The 23,456-nt window shown below is 43.5% G+C and overlaps 1 protein-coding gene across 3 annotated transcripts in view; it reads left to right on the forward strand.

The window, feature by feature from the left end:
• Positions 1-23,456, forward strand: part of LOC115163028 (latent-transforming growth factor beta-binding protein 4) — a 69,480-nt gene that overhangs the window by 10,710 nt on the left and 35,314 nt on the right. For 2 of the 3 annotated variants that reach the window (XM_029714601.1, XM_029714602.1), the window contains exons 4-5: positions 7,826-8,040; positions 14,647-14,853. In XM_029714601.1, coding sequence (XP_029570461.1) covers positions 7,826-8,040; positions 14,647-14,853 — 422 coding nt within the window. The remainder of the gene's footprint in view (positions 1-7,825; positions 8,041-14,646; positions 14,854-23,456) is intronic. The other variant, XM_029714603.1, reaches the window with a different exon arrangement.

Here is a 23,456-nt window from a genome sequence, read left to right on the forward strand (position 1 = left end):
CTCATAAAAACATGCCCCCTTTGGGTCGCAACCCGTAGTTTAAGAAAGGCTGCAATAGTTAATGTTATTCTCTTCAAGTCGTCTTGTAGCGTTGTTGAAATTGGTTAAAAATACAAAAATGTTCATGTTATTTAATGTATACCATACTGCAATGTTAGTTATTTAATGTATACACCATGCCTCGTGTAGTGATTCAGCATATCCTGCAAGACATGTAGTGCTAGGGAGAACTTTATAGCATTAGCACTTACTGTACTGAAGCTGGTCACTTACAGTCTAGCTGTTTCATATAGTTGAGGAACATTTCCCCTAGCTGCGTACAGGCTACGTCTCCAATGCGGACTAATGAAGAAAACAGAGTTTCCCTTTACAACCCCCAGCAGCCACTGCTACTCATTCACAAAAGCAGCAAAAACATTGTCTGCAAAAGAGATATCCACTGGAGGCCTGAGGCGTCCAGCTCTGTGGGAATTTGGACCGAATCACCATAATCGTTTCTGATGATGTTGATAGTGAAATTGTATGTTGTTACAATGGCGACCAGCGACCTCAACATAGGTTTTTATTTTTTATACCAAGTCTGTTGACATTTGCAACATAATAAATGTCTTTGTGACTACTACTTGATTTTGTGTCTTGTATTGTTGTGGCAAACCAAAGCTAGAGCATCACCGCCCTGTGTCACATGCATCACTACAAACAAAGCAATCTTTTAAAAGATTTAAGGGAGCGTTGTTTGATTTGAACCTTGTGTCTGTGTACAATAAAACCATGTATTCTGGAGAAAAAAACACAGTGGAGAAGTTAAACCCAGCAGTGATTTAATGCGTCTTGGAAAGGACGGAGCGTTTTCTCTCGTCTTTTGGCTCTGCTCCTCTTCTCATTCCTGAGTTCACATTTCACTAACCCTGCTTCCTCATCCATGTAAACAGATTGATCTCTGCAGGCTTCAACACCGCAGTATGTTGGATTTAAACTAATCACGTCTCTATGGATTTGTCCCAAATGGCACCCTATTCCCTGTGTAGTGCGCTACCTTTGACCACAGCCCTATGGTCCCTGGTCAAAAGTAGTGCACTACATAGGGAGCCATTTGGGACGCAGGGCATGTGGGGGCATTAGTACACTGCTATGACTCATACCATGGAATGGGAGCACGTTTGTGTTTACTGTGAACCAAAGCCATAGCAGTCTGATGTACAGTATGTATGCATTACTATGGCCATTCTATAGGATTACGTGCAATCTGCTAGACTGTGCTGCTGTAGGTCAGATTGATGGAATAGGTACAACCACTGTCCATTGAGCATCTATCTCTGCTCTGTTTGCTGCCCAGTCTAAGTGAAGTTAAATGCCTCAGACCACCAGGCCGGCTCCCTGTCATCACACACGGACACGCACACACTCGTCTAGGTTTAGTCTGGTCCCGAGACAGTTAGACATAAGCCCTATTTCTTCTTAGAGTATGACCCCAGTGCCTCTGCATAGTTTGACTTCTCCTTATCTCTTCTGTTCCCTTGTTGCTGGGCAGAATCATTAAGAGACAACACCCTTGGATCAGGTTATTAAATATAATTTTAGAGACGTGTCTAAATAGTTTAATAATGTTTTTAGGTAAACAAATTCCCTGTCCAAAGCTTTTAAACCTCTTATGGTGGCACGTTGCTCCAACTTAGTTTCAAGTTACTCTGAGTTGATTTAGGCAAGCTTTTTGAAACACTCTTAAAGGGGTCCTACTCCAACTATTCTCATTGTTTTTCACTCAACGATGCTAATGCTAAACTGTAACTAAGTAAATATCTTGGGTCACTGATTCACCAGGTCCATGGTACTCAACAGGTATCCATAAGAAGGTAAATGCATAATGTAGTGTAGGTGAATACTCCTAACCGGCCCATGCAGTTCTGTACTAGTGGCTCGGACACAGATGGGCTCTGTGTAAGATCACCCTGTCTGCAGGCACAGTGCACTCTCTCAGAATTCCACAGAATGATATAGGCATCTGAAATGATGCCAAACCGCGAGCCGTCCAAAAAAAAAAGGCGCTGTAACCTGGGGACGGTATTGCGCAAGACATGGAGTGGTGTGTTAAAGTAAACAGTGATCGCATCAAAACATAGGGATTTGGTGGATATCCTTATTAAGTAAACATGGGAGGAGAATGTATTAACTTGGTATGGTGGAGCCTGTAACATACTGAGGTCTGTCACCCCAATGATGATTTCCCAGGCTTGAATGAACTGGTTTTATCCCTACTCCCGCTATGCACCTCCACTGCAGCTGTTTGATGTTGGATGTTTGTTTCAAGTTCTGTTTTCCCCCCCACACAAGTTGTGGTCGGTCAAGTGCAGGTCAGGGCTACATGTTCAGCTGGGGAATATCGAAATGATGCTATCACCAAAACATTTCCAACTTCAACGTTCAAGTGTCTCTACTACAAGAGATTCTTACTCCTTTCGTGAGCTGTTGATTTTGTCTATCTTCACCAGAGAGGTTCATGACACTCAGGTTAAAATACCAAAACCAACTATATTAATTTGGTGACAGGTCAAAACACACATGAAACATTCAAGTTCTATTTTAGCGCATGGCTACGCAGACGCCCGCAAGCAGTTTGGAGGAAATTATTAAATAACATGTATGTGTAAATTGATTTTGCAACACTCTCACATGCAACGCAAGTGGTTTGTTCAGCATGTTAGTGATTCACTTAGTTTTTTTATTTGTATTTCCACAAGGGACATGTATAATCTATTGGTTCACTAGAGTTTGTCAAACTAATTTGGGTACTAGGATTAAATCAAGGCTTCAGTGCTGTTATTCATTTTACAAAACCAAATGTTTTTCAAGGGTCAGCACTTAAGATAGTAGAGAGTAGTCTTGGACCGTATACCATATATATTGTTTACCGGGGTATTTGGAAATAGCCACGGGATGGTTTTTCCATCCTGTGATTTTTTTCTTTTAAGTTTTAAAATAAATGGTCATATTTGTATCTACTTTTTAAGTAAATACCTGCAGTCAACTTGCGCAATACGTTAGGCGGTAAAGCAGATCGCGTTCTTCATTTCACCTGTCACATTATTTTACATTGATGTTGACCGTAGTTCCCCAGAACAGTTGAGCCAGCTGTGTATTTCATTTAACTTGCTAGTTAGCTAAGTAAGTGGCTGAATTAATAAGGAGACGGGGCATCATATAGTGTTAGCTTTCTGCCGTGTTTGAGCAGTCCAAGCTCTTTGGATGAGTTATTTGTACAGCTGCCATGGCTATCTTGATTTCCTAGAGTTTTTTTCCCTCTCCTTCTCATCCCCTCAATCTGCTCCTCCCCCATCTTCTCTGAGCAGAGCAGGCAGGTCGTTGCCATACTGTCACGTTGTGTAATGATAGAAGACAGGCGCAGGAATACAAAAATAGGGGCTTTTATTTCTCTACCCAAAATGGCAAAGATCATAAAAATGATGGGGGCGAATCCCAAAACAAACGTGTGTGCTTGTGTATATACAGTTGAAGTCGGAAGTTTACCTACACCTTAACCAAATACATTTAAACTCAGTTTTTTACAATTCCTGACATTTTATCCCAGTAAAGATTCTCTGTCTTAGGTCAGTTAGGATCACCACTTTCTTTTAAGAATGTGAAATGTCAGAATAATAGTAGAGAGATTTATTTAAGCTTTTATTTCTTTCATTACATTCCCAGTGAGTCAGACGTTTACATACACTCAATTAGTATTTGGTAGCATTGCCTTTAAATTGTTTAACTTGGGTCAAACTTTTCCGGTAGCCTTTCACAAGCTTCCCACAATAAGTTGGGTGAATTTTGGCCCATTCCTCCTGACAGAGCTGGTGTAACTGAGTCAGGTTTGTAGGCCTCCTTGCTCGTACACGCTTCTTCAGTTCTGCCCACAAATGTTCTATAGGATTGAGGTCAGGGCTTTGTGATAGCCACTCCAATACCTTGACTTTGTTGTCCTTAAGCCAATTTGCCACAACTTTGGAAGTATGCTTGGGGTCATTGCCCATTTGGAAGACCCATTTGCGGCCAATTTTTTTACTTCCTGACTGATGTCTTGAGATGTTGCTTCAATATATCCACATAATTTTCCTACCTCATGATGCCATCTATTTTGTGAAGTGCACCAGTGCCTCCTGCAGCAAAGCACCCCCGTTCTTCACGGTTGGGATGGTGTTCTTCGGCTTACAAGCCTCCCCCTTTTTCCTCCAAACATAACGATGGTCATTATGGCCAAACAGTTCTATTTTTGTTTCATCAGACCAGAAGACATTTTTCCAAAAGGTACGGTCTTTGTCCCCATGTGCAGTTGCAAACCGTAGTCTGGCCTTTTTAGGGCGGTTTTGGAGCAGTGGCTTCTTCCTTACTGAGTGGCCTTTCAGGTTATGTCGATATAGGACTTGTTTTACTGTGGATATAGATACTTTTGTACCTGTTTCCTCCAGCATCTTCACAAGGTCCTTTGCTGTTGTTCTGGGATAGATTTGCACTTTTCGCTCCAAAGTACGTACATCTCTAAGTCTCCTTCCTGAGCGGTATGACGGCTGCGTGATCCCATGGTGTTAATACTTGCATGCTATTGTTTGTACAGATGAACATGGTACCTTCAGGCATTTGGAAATTTCTCCCAAGGATGAACCATACTTGTGGAGGTCTACAATTTTATTTCTGAGGTCTTGGCTGATTTCTTTTGATTTTCCCATGATGTCAAGCCAAGAGGCACTGAGTTTGAAGGTAGGCCTTGAAATACATCCACAGGTACACCTCCAACTGACTAAAATGATGTCAATTAGCCTATCAGAAGCTTCTAAAGCCATGACATAATTTTCTGGAATTTTTCAAGCTGTTTAAAGGCACAGTCAACTTAGTGTATGTAAACTTCTGACCCACTGGAATTGTGATACAGTGAATTATAAGTGAAATAATCTGTCTGTAAACAACTGTTGGAAATATTACTTGTGTCATGTACAAAGTAGATGTCCTAACCGACTTGCCAAAACTCTAGTTTGTTAACAAGAAATTTGTGGAGTGGTTGAAAAACTAGTTTTAATGACTCCTTAAGTGTATGTAAACTTCCGACTTCAACTGTATATACACATACTAATCAGGGGAAATGGGAACCAGGTGTGTGTAATTAGACAAGACAGTCCGGGGTTGGTGGTAATGAATCCGGTTCAGTGACGCCTAGAAGGCCGGTGACGTAGACCTCCGAATCTGGTGAACGGAATGAGCAGCAGTCCTGGGGGAATCCATGACACCTACCGATTCCATTCTGCACACAGACAGTTTGTACACATGCTGCTCCAGTGTTGTTCCTTCAGACAAGCATGCATCAAAACTTTGTTCATTAGCACAATGTCTCTCGTTCACATTTGCTTATAAATTACCAAACTCACCAAAAATGACATCTGGTAGCTACGACCTATATTCGGTACCAGTCGAAGGTTTGGACACACCTACTCATTCCAGGGTTTTTCTTTATTTTTACTTTTTTTTAATAGTGACGACATCAAAACTATGAAATAACACATGGAATCATGTAGTAACCAAAAAAGTGTTAAACAAATCAAAATATATTTGAGATTCTTCAAAGTAGCCATCCTTTGCCTTGACAGCTTTGCACACTCTTGGCATTCTCTCAACCAGCTTCATGAGGTAGTCACCTGGAATGCATTTCAATTAACAGGTGTGCCTTGTTAAAAGTTAATTTGTGTAATTTCTTTCCTTAATGCGTTTGAGCCAATCAGTTGTGTTGTGACAAGGTAGGGGTGGTATACAGAAGATAGCCCTATTTGGTAAAAGACCAAGTCCATATTATGGCAAGAACAGCTCAAATGAGCAAAGCGAAATGACAGTCTATCATTACATGAAGGTCAGTCAATCTGGAACATTTCAAGAACTTTGAAACTTCAAGTGCAGTCGCAAAAACCATCAAGCGCTATGATGAAACTGGCTCTCATGAGGACCGCCACAGGAAAGGAAGACCCAGAGTTACCTCTGCTGCAGAGGATAAGTTCATTAGAGTTACTACCAGCCTCTGAAATTGCAGCCCAAATAAATGCTTCAGATTTCAAGTAACACATCTCAACATCAACTGTTCAGAGGAGACTGTGTGACTCAGACTTGCTTGCACCAAAAAACACGAGCAATGGACATTAGGCCGGTGGAAATATGTCGTTTGGTCTGCTGAGTCCTCAGTGAGACACAGAGTAGGTGAATGGATGATCTCCGCATGTGTGGTTCCCACCGTGAAGCATGGAGGCAGAGGTGTGATGGTGGGGGGGTGATTTGCTGGTGACACTGTCTGTGATTTATTTAGAATTCAAGACACACTTAACCAGCATGGCTACCACAGCATTCTGCAGCGATATGCCGATCATTTGTTTTTTTTAACAGGACAATGACCCAGCAGACCTCCAGGCTGTGTAAGGGCTATTTGACGGAGAGTGATGGAGTGCTGCTTCAGATGACCTGTCCTCCACAATCACCCGACCTCAACCCAATTGAGATGGTTTGGGATGAGTTGGACCGCAGAGTAAGGGAAAAGCAGCCAACAAATGCTCAGCATATTTTGGAACTCTTTCAAGACTGTTGGAAAAGCATTCCAGGTGAAGCTGGTTGAGAGAATGCCAAGAGTGTGCAAAGCTGTCATCAAGGCAAAGGGTGGCTGCTTTGAAGAATCTCATGTATAAAATATATTTGATTGGTTTACCACTTTTTGGGTTACTAAACTCAGCAAAAAAAGAAACATCCCTTTTTCAGGACCTTGTCTTTAAAAGATAATTCGTAAAAATCCAAATAGCTTCACAGATCTTCCATTTCTGTTAGTCACATGTCTGTGGAACTTGTTCAGTTTATGTCTCAGTTGTTGAATCTTGTTATGGTCATACAAATATTTACACCTGTTAAGTTTGCTGAAAATAAACGCAGTTGACAGTGAGAGGATGTTTCCTTTTTTGCTGAGTTTACATGATTCCTTATGTCGTTTCATAGTTGTGATGTCTTCACTATTGTCCTACAATGTGTACTAAACCGGTAATACCGTAAATCCCGGGATGTAAGTCCTCAGCCTAGTCAGTATGTCTGCCCCATCAAGCTGATAAACTGATAATTGTGTATAAAAAATAAAAAAAATAACATGGATGAACATGTCATGGGATTTCTTTCATTTCTAGGCAGATGCTGTTGGAGAGTTGATGCTGATTTAATTAAGTATCTAATTGAATGAACAGGCTATTGTTGCTTGCTTAATACACTACAATAGTGTATCTGATGTACCCCCATGTAATAATACAGTGAGTAAATCTTTAAGCCAGGGATTTTAGCTGGCTGCCAATCTACTGTAATAAATTACTGTCAGTAGTAACAGACGCACAGCACACACTCTTAGTTACCGTACTTGTTGACGTTCTCTGTAGTCTCCCCTGTCCAGTCTGAAGTAGGCCCAGTCTGCTGACTGTCTGTTCTGTCTCCTGTCCAGTCTGAAGTAGGCCCAGTCTTTTGACTGTCTGTGTCCCCTGTTCAGTCTGAAGGAGGCCCAGTCTGCTGACTGTCTGTTCTGTCTCCTGTCCAGTCTGAAGGAGGCCCAGTCTGTTGACTGTCTGTTCTGTCTCCTGTCCAGTCTGCAGGAGGCCCAGTCTGCTGACTGTCTGTTCTGTCTCCTGTCCAGTCTGCAGGAGGCCCAGTCTGTTGACTGTCTGTGTCCCCTGTTCAGTCTGAAGGAGGCCCAGTCTGCTGACTGTCTGTTCTGTCTCCTGTCCAGTCTGCAGGAGGCCCAGTCTGTTGACTGTCTGTTCTGTCTCCTGTCCAGTCTGCAGGAGGCTCAGTCAGTGCTGCTAAAACAGGCATTGGCCAGTGGGGGCCGAGGCGACAAGATGACCTCCATCCTAATGAAACACATCGAGACAGAGCGGAAGAAGCTCCAATCAGCCTCACCGTCAGACCTACAGGACACCCAGACCACCAGTGTCAAGAGCTTCCACACCCAGAAGGGCCAGTACACCGTCCACATGAGCCCACCTGCAGGTGAGTACAGACAGGCCCTTCCCTTAGACCCCCAGCCTCTCTTACTTTGGCCACACTATGTGCTGATAACATATGTTGTTGTGATAAGTAATATGATAATGGTCAAGGCAGCAAATGATCAGATATCATATTGTGTTAGGTTCCTGCTTGTTGTGATTAACAGGGTGTTGATATGGAATGCTTTGCTCCCAGTGGACTGGTGGTGACAAAGTAATGCGTTTTAGAATGGATATCGTTTTGGTACACCTATGAACATAGCATGGAATTTTCCATGAATACTTACCACATCATAAACAAAACACCCTGATGTTATTTGAATGATTTAGCCCATTTCCTAGTTGTTTACATTTAGGGAATGGGATAAGGTTATCGGTGAGTAGATGCGAGTTTCAGACCAGTACGGACCCTGATAACCCATTGTGACCAATTCCTGCCATTGTTTCCCTTGGCCCACTGGCATAGGTACAGTAATGGCCCAAATGATAGACGATGTTTAACTAATGGGATCCCCCAAATCTCCTGCCCCTATGACCTCATGGCATGTTGAAATTGCTTTCTGTGGTGGTGGATGGGAACCAACCTAATCTAAGGGGTGAAACTGGCATATTATTCACGAGGGCGGACACAATCTCCCACAACGTCTGTGGCACCAGTGACCTATGAGATGTTCCAGTCCCTTTAGCTCAGATTTTAACTCCATAGTACTGGAATCTAACAGGAGAAAATGACCTGTTTGCAACTGGCGTTAGTTTGCCTGCCATATTATGGAGAACCATGCTTTAGTTTATGTACTGAATGTACTTCAAGTTGTCTGGTGTGGTATTCATTTTTTGATTCGACACTAAGCTTTGACAACTTTACACTACTGATTTGTAGATTAGTGTAATGGTCACTCAGTGCTATTCAAGACATGATCTCATAGCAAAATAGCACATTAGTTGCACTTACCCAACACCACAAGCAAGAGCACTATATTTCTCTCAGCAACCTGGTTTGCTTTAAACAGTGTAAGGCCCATTCTAAGTATTGTACAGTTGTCTATATACCACTACTGTGCCCTACTCTCTTTTAATATCCAATAGGTGAACGTCACTCGAACAGAGCATGTTGTCTCGCATGGAAAGAGAGAGTATGACTCTATAATGCTTGATTTTCCCCTCAAAACCCAATTTAAATGCCTGCTATAAAGCTTTAATCCAAGTTTCCAAGTCAGAGAAGTAAGGGTCAGGTTTTGCATTTTTTCATATTCTTTTCCAGAAGTGAGACAGTGCCTTGAACATTTTGAGTAATCTGTCATTCCACAAGAGCTCAGGGTCCTGTTTTTTTGTATCCCCTGACCTCTTTAAGTACCCAGGCACTTGGAGTTTTTTTTTTCCTGCAAATGTTTGTGTAAGAGGTCCTTCTCTAAATTCCTCCATCGGTTTAATAGCTTTAGTACTTTCCCCCCCCCTCATCCTGGGAGTCAGAGAGAGCTTCTCTTCTCTTGAGTGGCAAGCAGGAGCACTGTGGATGAACAGTTGCTGTGTATGAATAAAGCCATTGTAAGCACAAGAGAAAGATTTCATTCCCCCTCCCTTTGCAATCTCCTATAGGCTAAGATTTGACCGGGCCATTGACCAATGAAGTGATCTTTTTTTAAATGTATTTTCACCTTTATTTAACTAGGCAAGTCAGTTAAGAACAAATTCTTATTTACAATGACCTGTTTTGTCCTCCCTGTCATTTCAGTTTTTGCACCTGTCAATCACACTTGGTAATCTCACTAAAGAAACTTAATTTTAAAACGAACAAAGAATTTGCACACCCCATTTAAGGGTCATAGGCCAAAGTCTGCTATGTAATGTGGGCAGTTATTTCCAATCGTTCAATCTCTTCATAATGTTGATCTGCTGTTTCGCCTTGAACCTGATTAAAACACGTCTGGAGAAAAACCCTGCAAACATAAAGGCCCTCCAGGACCAATTTTAAAGGCCATTGCCAAAGGCCACCATCGCTCACGCAGACGTATACACACTCGACCTAAAAATAAAGAAATGTTATAATTTATCTGAGCAAACCAGAAACCTTTAAATATATAAATTCAAACAATACTTTAAAAGCATTTAAATATAATACATAGGAAAGTTGTGCTGAACTATGGTAGATGAAGAATCAATTTTAATTTTTAGACTGTTAGAGTATTTATCTGGTCAATATGTCAGTGTATTATTTGTTTGTAACAGTGTATTAAATGTGAAAATGTGATCGTATTTTAATGTTTAAGGACTCTTGGAAGATTAGTCCAAAAGAGAACAAAAATAAATCCTAATAAAATCAAACCTCCATGAAGATACACACACACACACACACACACACACACACACACACACACACACACACACACACACACACACACAGAGTATAACACTTCAGTTCCATTCTTGATCCTTTACAGAGCCACTAGACTGATTGATAGTATTTTGGTAGCTGTTGCTTCCATGTGTGGAGGGGCAATCTGTTGTACATGGAGCAGAGCTTCCTGTTTTGTAATTGGAATAATACTCATATCTATAGAAAGTGTGTGTGTGTGTGTGTGTGTGTGTGTGTGTGTGTGTGTGTGTGTGTGTGTGTGTGTGTGTGTGTGTGTGTGTGTGAGAGAGAGAGAGAGTAGGACTAGACTGGTCTGGACAACTGGCAGAGGGATGGAGTGCACTGAGACAGAGACTCAGGCTGCACTAAACGTCCCGCACCGTGAAACGTTGCGTTCGTATTCGTGTAATTTACTGGCTATTTAACAGCTTTTTACTACAGTATCAGACAAAAGTTTGGACACACCTATTCATTCAAGGGGTTTTCTTTATTTTTACTATTTTATACATTGTAAAATAATAGTGTAGACATCAAAACTATGAAATAACACATATGGAATCATGTAGTAACCAAAAAAGTGTTAAACGAATCAAAATATATTTTAGATTTGAGATTCTAAGTAGCCACCCTTTGCCCTGATGACAGCTTTGCACACTGTTTGCATTCTCTCAACCAGCTTCATGAGATAGTCACCTGGAATTCATTTCAATTAACAGGTGTGTCTTGTTAAAAGATAATTTGTGTAATTTCTTAACCTTCTTAATGCATTTGAGCCAATCAGTTGTGTTGTGGCAAGGTAGGGTTGGTATACAAAAGATAGCCCTATTTGGTAAAAGACCAAGTCCATATTATGGCAAGAACAGCACAGATAAGCAAAGAGAAACAACAGTCCATTATTACTTTTAAGACATGAAGGTCAGTCAATCCGGAAAATTTCAAGAACTAAGAAAGTGGCAAAAAACATCAATTGCTATGATGAAACTGGCTCTCATGAGGACCGCCACAGGAAAGGAAGATCCAGAGTTACCTCTGCTGCAGAGGATAAGTTCATTAGAGTTACCAGCCTCAGAAATTGCAGCCCAAATAAATGCTTCACAGATTTCAAGTAACAGACACATCTCAACATCAACTGTTCAGAGGAGACTGCATGAATCAGGCCTTCGTGGTCGAATTGCTGCAAAAAAAAACACTACTAAAGGAAACCAATAAGAAGAAGAGACTTGCTTGTGCCAAGAAACATGAGCAATTAACATTAGACCGGTGGAAATTTGTCCTTTGGTCTGATGAGTCCAAATGTGAGATTTTTGGTTCCAACCGCCGTGTCTTTGTGAGACGCAGAGTAGGTGAACGGATGATCTCTGCATGTGTGGTTTCCATCGTGAATCATGGAGGAGGAGGTGTGATGGTGTGGGGGTACTTTGCTGGTAACACTGTCAGTGTTTTATTTAGAATTAAAGGCACACTTAACCAGCATGGCTACCATAGCATTCTGCTGTGATACGCCATCTCATCTGGTTTAGACAATGACCCAAAACACACCTCCAGACTGTGTAATGGCTATTTGATCAAGAAGGAGAGTGGTTGAGTGCTGCATCAGATGACCTGGCCTCCACAATCACCCGAACTCAACCCAATTGAGATTGTTTGGGATGAGTTGGACCGCAGAGTAAAGGAAAAGCAGCCAATAAGTGCTCAGCATATGTTGAAACTCCTTTAAGACTGTTGGAAAAGCATTCCAGGTGAAGCTGGTTGAGAGAATTCCAAGAGTGCGCAAAGCTGTCATCAAGGCAAAAGGTGGCTACATTGAAGAATCTAAAATCTAAAATATATTTGGAATTGTTGAACAATTTTTTTGTTTACTACTTGATTCCATATGTGTTATTTCATAGTTTTGATGTCTTCACTATTATTCTACAATGTAGAAAATAGTAAAAATAAAGAAAAACCCTTGAATGAGTAGGTGTGTCCAAAATTTTGACTGCTACTGTATAGCTAATAAGGCCCAACATTGGAGCATTTTTATGGCAGTATTTGAAAGGTTATAAGTGAATGCTAATTGGACTACTTTTTTTCCACTGGCTAACATCCCTAATAAAACACTCAAAGGAGGCAAAACAATTTACCTCATTGACCCGTACTAGAAAACATTGTGAACACCTGTCCTGAGCAGACACCAATACCTCCTCCTCCTCCCCCAGCAAGACAGGAACCCACAGTCCAGACCCAGACGGCTCGTCCCAGCGGTAGCATGGTAATTTACTGTTTGTCCTAGCCTACGCCAAGGACCTCCCCTCTCTCTCTCTTTCTGGCAGTGTATTCCACCTTCCAGCCTCCAAGTCCTGGCCCAGAATGACGCACCACGTTGAGCTACAGGTGCGGATCAGACCAGTGGTGCAGTGCCTCCGCAGGTGGTTCCGACACTTCATATAAGGGATGACCACTGACCACAGTACCAGTGTACCTGTAGTTTCTTTCATATTTTTTTGTTTTTAGCAGACACTCTTATCCTGAGCGACTTACAGGAGCAATTAGGGTTAAGTGCCTTGCTCAAAGGCACGTCGACAGAACCTCGAGGATTCAAATCAGCAACCTTTCTGTTACTGGCCCAACGCTCTAACCACTAGGCTACCAGTTCTCTCTGGGTTCTAGTTTGGTCCATTCCCATGAGCTATATTACGTCATTCTCCTAGATTTGTTGATGACCCATATAAGCTTCAAGTAAAGCATAATTATTTCAGTACTTAACCTCACCAAGCCTTTGTGGTCTAGGGCCTTGGTGAAGTTGACTGGCGCGTGCCTCGCTCGCTGTCCTCCCAGGTCTTCCAGGTTTTATACTGGTGTAGTAATACTGGTGAAACTGGAAATATGGTCTGTAATGGGGCACCTGTGTTTGAGCCCAGTCCAACGCAGCTGTTTGTCTTCCAAACTCGACAAGGAATTTCTGCTTAGCTTTGTTTCGGGGTTAATTATAAGTGAATATAAAGAACACGTCATGTTTGTAAATCTAACGACCATACAGTTTTAGCTAATAACTTTTTGACATTACAATGAATTTCTTTGTCAATTGGTTTTATATTTTCCATTCTTTACCATTCCTTTCCTAGCTAAATAATGAGGTGTTTCCATCAAGCTCCTTTTTTCGAATGGGGTTGGGATGTTTCCGGGGTTTATATTCATGAATGACCATAAAAGGATTATTTAACATTTGTCTCCTATAGTTTTCTCAGGTAGTGAAAGTGATGTGATTTCACCCTAGATGGCCTATAGGTCCAAGTGCTTACAGCGGTAAGAGTGATGGGAGCCAGTGCAACGTGGATGGCACGTGCATGTTTCTTTCCCCTGTTGCTCAGGCATGAGCTGGCTCGGTAAGGCAACAGGTTTAATGCACATTGTGTATGTCACAGAAGAGCCTGTGGGGCTTGTGAAATGACATCTCTGAAAATGCGTAGCGAAAGGAAAATAATTTCCCTCCTCTTCCCCCTGCCTTATGAGCAGAAAGAGAGAGAGAGAGAGAGAGAGATGACTCACCACCACAGTTTACAATGCCAGCGAGGACCTGAAACTCAAACCTTGCCTCACCCCCCCCCCCACCCCGCCCTCCTTGTGGTCTCTTCCTCAGATGACAGGACGGTCCATGTTATGAAACTAGAGGGGGGAGTGGGGAGTATAAGGAAAAGGGGGGAAACAAAACAGATTACGGTTACAGCATAACGGCAGGGCACAGAGACATGGTCAGGGGCTGCAGTGAAGAGTTAACAGTACAGGGTGATGGATTGGATCCCTTATAAACATTGTGTTTGGAGGCTTGACGAGAGCATTCTCACTATACTGCTTCCAATTAAGTGGACAGGCACTAAGAAAGCGTAAAAAAATAAAAAATAAAATTTAAAATTGCACTTGTGCGGGTGCTTCCCTCCTCAAAGTTCCTCATTTCTTTGGTTGGTGTGTTTAGGAAAAAAGGAAAGGAAGCGTTGGGTCTGTTCTTTTTTTTTCTCTCTTTCTTCCTTTCTCTCCTCGTCCTGCGCCAGTTGCGAGAGAGAGTGTGATTGAACAAAGCGTAAGAGTAAGCGTGGAGTTCACTGGCCTTCTCTCACATCTCTTCCTGCCGTACGCGGCAGCTCTTCTCCTGGATCTCTGTGGTGTCTCTTCTCCGTGGGATGCATCGGCAGTAATCGGACGGCACCATGCTCCAGCTCAGACCCAGGTTCAGGCTCCTACCACTGCTCTACCTCTGCTTCGTCTTCTTCCCCCTTCCAGCCAGAAACCAGACCGCCGGCCACCGAGGAGGAACGGCAGCAGGAAGGAGAGGAGCTGAGCGCATCAAGGTGCTCTTCACCCCGACCGTCTGCAAGGTGCGCTGCACCCAGGGACGCTGCACCAACTTTTGCGAGCAGGGCAATGTAACTGCCCTCTACATCAGTGAACAGGGGGACCGGGCTGCCGTGGGACCGGGCTTCAGAGTCTGTAAGTTTCTTACCTTATCTCATTTCTTACCTCTGTTTACCATCTCTCTCTGTAAGCATGCAGTATACTTTAGTCTCTCCTAGCCATAAGTAGCCAGAGGAGTCACTGAGACCTCCCACTCTAGGGTCCAGACAGAGTGACATTAGGGGTAAGCCACTGGGACTGATGAGCTGGAGGTGTGGTTGTAGCATCACTGTGATTTTTAGGTCAGTGGTGGAGACAGGTTTGGGAGAATGGTATGGGTTAGACCTTAAATGTGGACAGGTTGGAGGGATGAGAGAGTAGCCCCTTGGCTCTGCTGGCCTCGTTTACAGGTATTCACACCGTCTTGAGAGGCGACCATCCAGACATGTGTATACAGTGTATATTTACCAAGGCTCAGAGCCCATCCTTACATGAGATCCACCTCAAATAGTGACGTGTGGGGGGGGGGAATAGGCAAAAACAGAAAGATTGTCTCCCTTCCAGCACCTTGAAGAATGTATGACCAAACATCAGGGTTAATGTACTCTTTGATGGATCCATTCTACATGCCAGGGAATCTCTGTCTCCTCTCAGACTCTGTGTGTTTGTGTGTGTGAATATGTGGTCTTTTGACAGTGAATCATTTGTTCTTTGGATGTTCTTTGCATGTATTCTGTCTGTTGCCATATTAATAGTGTTGCCATCTGTATGGGCGAGACAGACAGAGAGCTATCCGCTATCTGGTCTCAGACCATCCATGAAACATTATGACTTGTTTTCTTTAAAGATAATGATCCATATTTCCATAGAAATTACACTGAACAAATATATAAACGCAACATGCAGCAATTGAAAGATTTTACTGCGTTACAGTTCATATATGGAAATCAGTCAATTTTAAATAAATTCATTAGGCCCTAATCTATAGATTTTACATGACTGGAAATACAGATATGCAACTGTTGGTCACAGATACTTTAAAAAAAGGTAGGGGCGTGGACCAGAAAACCAGTCAGTATTTGGTGTGACCACCATTTGCCTCATGCAGCGCGACACATCTCTTTTGCATAGAGTTGATCAGGCAGTTGATTGTGGCCTGTGGAATGTTGTCCCACTCCTCTTCAATAGCTGTGTGAAGTTGCTGGATATGGGTGGGAACTGGAACACGCTGTCGTACATGCCAATCCAGAGCATCCCAAACGTGCTCAATGGGTGACATGTCTGGTGAGTATGCAGGCCATGGAAGAACTGGGACATTCTCAGCTTCCAGGAATTGTGTACAGGTCCTTGCAACATGGGACTGTGCATTGTCATGATGACTGGTACAATAATGGGCCTCAGGATCTTGTCACGGTATCGCTGTGCATTCAAATTGCCATCGATAAAATGCAATTGTGTTCGTTGTCTGTAGCTTATGCCTGCCCATACCATGCCTGCCCATAGCTATGCAAGTGGCTGGTCTCAGACGATCCTGCAGGTGAAGAAGCCGGATGTGGAGGTCCTGGGCTGGTGTGGCTACACTTGGTCTGAGGTTGTGAGGCCGGTTGGACAGTTCTGGTGGACATTCCTGCAGTCAGCATGCCAATTGCATGCTCCATCAACATTTTATGTGGTATTGTTGTGTGACACAACTGCTCATTTTAGAGTGGCCTTTTATTCTCCCCAGCACAAGGTGCACCTGTATAATGTTCATGCTGTTTTAATCAGCTTCTTGATATGCCACATGTGTCAGGTGGTTGGATTATCTTGGCAAAGGAGAAATGCTCACTAACAGGGATGTAAACAAATGTGTTCACCAAATTTGAGAGAAATCATCTTTTTGTGCATATGGAACATTTCTGAGATCTTTTATATCATGGGACCAACACTGTTAGTTCAGTATACATTCCATATCTGACTTTCCCTTCAAGTCATTTTGACGGAAGTTATTCAAGTGTGCCTCTAGCGACCCACATTGAGACTCTGGGCATGCCAGAGAAGACATGAGAAGAAGAGTTTTGTAGGCCAGCTGGATTCAGCCAATTTTCTATTGTTTGCTGTTGCTGAGTGTCAAGAAGACGCACAAGCCCAGTCTCCTACTGTATATCACTGTTCTCACACTTAACCCCAAGCCCAGTCTCCTACTGTATATCACTGCTCTCACACTTAACCCCAAGCCCAGTCTCTTACTGTATATCACTGCTCTCACACTTAACCCCAAGCCCAGTCTCCTACTGTATATCACTGCTCTCACACTTAACCCCAAGCCCAGTCTCCTACTGTATATCACTGCTCTCACACTTAACCCCAAGCCCAGTCTCCTACTGTATATCACTGCTCTCACACTTAACCCCAAGCCCAGTCTCCTACTGTATATCACTGCTCTCACACTTAACCCCAAGCCCAGTCTCCTACTGTATATCACTGCTCTCACACTTAACCGCAAGCCCAGTCTCCTACTGTATATCACTGCTCTCACACTTAACCCCAAGCCCAGTCTCCTACTGTATATCACTGCTCTCACACTTAACCCCAAGCCCAGTCTCCTACTGTATATCACTGCTCTCACACTTAACCCCAAGCCCAGTCTCCTACTGTATATCACTGCTCTCACACTTAACCCCAAGCCCAGTCTCCTACTGTATATCACTGCTCTCACACTTAACCCCAAGCCCAGTCTCTTACTGTATATCACTGCTCTCACACTTAACCCCAAGCCCAGTCTCCTACTGTATATCACTGCTCTCACACTTAACCCCAAGCCCAGTCTCCTACTGTATATCACTGCTCTCACACTTAACCCCAAGCCCAGTCTCCTACTGTATATCACTGCTCTCACACTTAACCCCAAGCCCAGTCTCCTACTGTATATCACTGCTCTCACACTTAACCCCAAGCCCAGTCTCCTACTGTATATCACTGCTCTCACACTTAACCGCAAGCCCAGTCTCCTACTGTATATCACTGCTCTCACACTTAACCCCAAGCCCAGTCTCCTACTGTATATCACTGCTCTCACACTTAACCCCAAGCCCAGTCTCCTACTGTATATCACTGCTCTCACACTTAACCCCAAGCCCAGTCTCCTACTGTATATCACTGCTCTCACACTTAAGCCCAAGCCTAGTCTCCTACTGTATATCACTGCCCTCAACATGCAGGTGCACAGAGGAGATATATCATGAGGTCTTAAACCACATTCAGGGTTATATTCATGCTCCGTGGCAGAAAGAAAATACAGGGGAGGAAATAAAGTGGTATTTTTACCGCCCCTCCCCTTCTCTCTCACTATCTCTCTTTATCTCTCTCTCTCACCATCTCTCTCTCTCTCATCATCTCTCTCTCTCACCATCTCTCTCTTGTTCTTTCACCACCATCTCTCTCTCTCTCCCTTAGGCTCTTTATGCATTCACCCTTCCTCTTGATCTTGTTGCCCAGTTTGTTGTAATCCTGCGTTAATCACTTCTGTAATGCAGTAATTCGGAGTGCAACTTCTTTACACACTCACTGCCTCCTAGACTGAGACGTTAAGACAGACCGACACAAGACTCCAAATCCATCCTGGGATTAAGTTGAGATTAGCTGCATTTGTTCAGTAATAAAACTACATTTCAGTGACCAGACCACAGCTGCCTTGTGTCTGGCTAATCCGAGAGATTGTGTGTTTTTGTCTGTTTTGATACGCTGGGCCAGAATGATTGTACTTCCTCATAGTTTCTGAACAAGCCTTAGTTTTATGTTCTGAGCCAGAGTGCCTTAACCCTACACGGGGGCCTTCTAGATGTTTCATAGTTGAGATGAGAGGAGTTAGTTTCATAATGTTTGGAAATTATGGACGGACACGACTAGGGCCGTTGCATATTTAATTTTTATTGATTTATTTAACTTTTTATTTAACTAGGTAAGTCAGTTAATTAAGAACAAATTCTTATTTACAATGACGGCCTACAAAAAGGCAAAAGGCCTCCTATGGGGACAGGGGCTGGGATGTTTTATATTTTTATTTGTATTTTATTTAACCTTTTATTTAACTAGGCAAATCGGTTAAGAACAAATTCTTATTTACAATGACGGCCAATCCCGGCCAAACCCGGACGACGCTGAGCCAATTGTGCGCCGCCCTATGGGACTCCCAATCATGGCCAGATGTGATGAAGCCTGGATTCGAACTAGGTACTGCAGTGACGCCTCTTGCACTGAGATGCAGTGTCTTAGACCACTGTGCCACTCGGGATAAAAAAAAGAATTTAAAATACATTTAAAAAAGGACATAGGACAAAACACACATCACGACAAGGGAGACACCGCAACACAAAGAGAGACTGAGAGTGGGAATGAATGCACAAGATGACCATGTGATGCAATGCTTAAGATGACTGCCTTGAAGATGGCTCTTGAATTACCTAGATTATATAATATCGAAGTAAACTTGGAGTCACAGGATGACATGTATTGTGTGGTCCTCCCACTTCGTCGGGAAAGCATGCAATTTATTAGGCAACAGATGAAATAAATGATGATGAATTTCACAGGTTGGTGAAAGTGCAAGGTGATGAGCTTGATGCCTTTCCAATAAATATCGAGGGTCTTATTCTGGTGACATGATAATGACGCTTGGCTGTCGTTTGACAAATAAAAATGATCTTGTTCTTTTGACCGTAATAATCTCATCATGTAGGCTATACGTGCACTCTAGCCAGCAGTGTGCAGATAGCGTGCAGCATCCTTTGTGAGAAAACCATCAGTAGAGTTGAAAATGCACAGAAACTCATGTAACTTGTATATATTTTTTTCGGTACGTGGGAATTTAACCGCAAAATTTATTTTTGCGTGCACTACGCCATCACGTACAGCCTTTAATCTGCAAAAAGTACATTTGATGGAACACATCTCTGGTGGGAAAATGTGCATATTGTTTTCATGCGGATTTTAGAATATTATCATTAAAATATGTCGCCTATTGGATGGAAACCTAGCTAATGTAAATAGTCCGGGTAGGCATTTGATTAACTGTTCAGCAGTCTTATGACTTGGGGGTAGAAACTGTTCAGGAGCCTTTTGTTCCCAGTCTTGGCGCGCCGGTACCGCTTGCCGTGTGGTAGCAGAGAAAACTGTCTATGACTTGTTTGGCTGGAGTCTTTGACAATTTCTAGGGCCTTCCTCTGGCACCACCTGGTATAGAGGTCCTGGATGGCAGGAGGTTTGGCCCCAGTGGTGTACTGGGCCATACGCACTACCCTCTGTAGCGCCTTGCAGTCGAATGCCGAGCAGTTACCATACCAAGCGGTGATGCAGCCAGTCAAGATGCTCTCAATGGTGCAGCTGTAGAACTTTTTGAGGTTCTGAGGGCCGATGCCAAATCTTTTCAGCCTCCTGAGGTGGAAGAGTCATTGTCGTGCCCTCTTCACTACTGTGTTGGTGTGTTTGGGCCATGATAGGTCCTTTGTGATGTGGACACCTAGGAACTTGAAGCTCTCGACCCACTCTACTACAGCCCCGTCGATGTGAATGGGGGCGTGTTCGGCCCCTCCATTTCCTGTAGTCCACGATAAGCTCCTTTAACTTGCTGATGTTGAGGGAGAGGTTGTTGTCCTAGCACCACAATAGCCAGGCCTCTGACCTCCCTATAGGCTGTCTCATCGTCGGTGATCAATCAGGCCTACTATCGTTGTGTCGTCGGCAAACTTAACGATGGTCTCGGAGTCGTGCGTCCTGTAGGCATGTTTCTCAATGTAGGCCTATGTCTACAGTCAACTTTGAACATTGCATTCATTCATAATAACCCAGACTTGGTAAGCTTTAAATAGCTGCCAACCCAGTTGTTTGTTTTCCCATGACCTGAGTAATGAGTAATACCCCATATCTTGTATAAACGGGCTCAGGGAAAGTCACCTCCCCTTTTGTCCGCTTACCAAACGTCTGGTTTATAGGCTTGTTCCTAGACTGAATGATGTCAGCGCGAAGTCACACTTATGTACGAACAAGACCCCCCCCACCCCACCCCCACCCAATAAACACATACCATGTTAGTGGCCAGTAACATGTCAGGTGGGGTAGCATGAAACAGACAGACCAGGAACAATGACTCATTCTCCCCTAGCACCATGCAAATTAGACAGACAGTAGACAGTGCTCAACTGTGCACTAGTGTAAATTACACTATTGTTTTGTCTTGCCATACTTACAGTATAGTCTCTCTGGTCCTATTGGCTATGACGCAGTCGATGCCTTCTATCACAGACATGTGAAAAATGTCTGGTCAGGCAGAAGTGGCCAACAGAGCCCAAAATATCTCTGTGAATATCTCAGTGCATATTTAACCGTTCAATGAGAGACCAAACTGGCCAGCTATTCAAAGCGAGGTGCTTTGGCAAAGTTGATCTGGGGTGGTTTGGATAACTGCCATTATGATTAGATTTATTGTTGCAGTTGGACCTCATGATCTCATGCTGATTGCTAGCTGCACTGAGGCAAACTAGATGAAACACGACAGTGAGTCTATTTGCAAGTAAGCATTTCATTGTACCGTGTACACTACGCTGTGTCATTTGCGTATGATGAATAAACTTTGATTTGATTCCAAATGCCAGCTGCTTTGTTTGAGTCAAGTTGCATTGCTGGTATTAATTCTGCGTTCACCTGATAATTACTCTTCAGCTTTCTGCTGCAATGTATCTTCCTCACCCACATTGAGGAGTATTCGGGGTTGTCTTGCTAAAGGTACATGCCAGGTGTGCATGAGGACATCATGGGTTAAGCATCTCTGTTCAAGATATGGCCAGCTGAACCTTCCTTCTCCTGCATGCAAATAGGGAGCCCAAATGGCATGTTTCTTTGAGTTGCCTCAAAACATCTCCCTGTACGTACACACACACACACACACACACACACACACACACACACACACACACACACACACACACACACACACACACACTTTATTATTCTTTCCAGGGAGGGCTAATGCGGTCAGCCTTGAAGTACATACAACATCCTCCAAGGCCTAGCTGTAAAGCCTGGGGAGACAGGAAGTGATTTCACGGGGTTCCTCTGGTGTCCCACCATCATTTAGACAGGTAATGTGCCTCTAAACACCAATGAAACAGCCTCTGGTGAAAACTAAAGCTCTACATGGTGTGATAACCTGTTGTTCCACACTGGCCTGAGAGATGTACTGCATTACATGGATATGAGTGCAGTGAAAGACATGGGGATCTTCTTTGAGAAGAGAGGGCTGACGTCGTGGGTCTGATGGAGGGCCTGAGGAGAGCTGGGTAGCTGCTCACATCACTGTTTTTCATGGGAGGCACCTGCACCTTTGTACCCACATCGTATCCACATCCACATCGCTCTGGCCAAACGCCACGCCCACTAACATTTCTTCTCCACAATGAATCAGGTTTGCTTCCTCCCCAACGACTTCTCGAATGCGAACACATTCAAACCGTTCTGATTGGTCCCAGAAACTGATGGGTTGGACCAGAGCTGGTCTACATGAATCAGGAATCACGTCATTTTGACATCAGCACAAACGACTTCTAGGATGGTAGGTTCAGACTCGTGTGGAGCGATTGATAGAGCAGCGGAATTAAATTAAATGCACCCTCCCCTCTCTCTTTCTGTCTTTCTCTCACTCTGTCTTTCTGCCTCTCTCGTTACCCATTCTGTCCCTCGCGCTGCCTGTCTTGTTTTGTTTGTTCTTCCTCTCTTGTTGTCTCTCTCTTTGTCTTTCTTGATCTCTCTATATCTAATTTCTCCTCTCCCTGTGTAAACTCTGGTGGATCCGTTACATCTGGAGGGACGCACACGTCCAACTCGGCGCAAACAATTAGGTCACCTTCTCAGTTTGCATACTGCACATGACCTCATCACCACGGCTACGCCACAGCGGGGAATACACACACTGATACACTGCATATGCTCAAAACATGATTTCTCCACCGGAAACCTACTCCACACAGCATAACGCTGCTGCTCTAGCCCCGGAAGCCTCTGCGATAGGAACCTGGAGAACTCCTAAGCCACTGTACTGTAAATTCCTCTTGTAAAAAGCCTTTTCCTGAGAAAAACACCAACCTTTTTCCTGTTCCTCGCCATGGCCTCTGGAACAATGGGCAAGAGCATGACAGAAACTGAGAAAAGAGACATGTACGGTAGTTACCCCGACGCTGACACACTCACTGGAGCCCAGAGGACTTCGTATTCAGACGGAAAATCAATTCTGTGCCCCCCCTAGGGAAAGGAAGAACACTCAAAATGATAGATCAGTGTGTACTTTGGACAGCCTTCAGCTGCTGTCGTCTTTCCAGGTTCCGAAAGGCTCGGGGAAAGGTGAAGGCCTATAATCAGTGTGACTGTCGGGACCTCATACAGTCCAATAGTTGTGTTTTACAGTATCCTCTCCAAACCACTCTGATGAGATGTTCACCTCAGAGGAAACAGCTTCAGCTGAACCCTCTGTCTTGATTGCTGACACATTTGAGGGGTAAATTACCACCGAACACAAACGCAAAGAGTGTCGTCTTAAGGATCTAACCCTTTTTTTCAATTTTGGCCTAAAATGACATACCCAAATCTAACTGCTTGTAGCTCGGGGCAGCAGGTAGCCTAGTGGTTAGAGCGTAGGACTAGTAACCAAAAGGTTGCAAGATTAAATCCCC

Source organism: Salmo trutta, chromosome 26 (assembly GCF_901001165.1).
Source record: "Salmo trutta chromosome 26, fSalTru1.1, whole genome shotgun sequence".
NCBI classification, from domain to species: Eukaryota; Metazoa; Chordata; class Actinopteri; order Salmoniformes; family Salmonidae; genus Salmo; species Salmo trutta.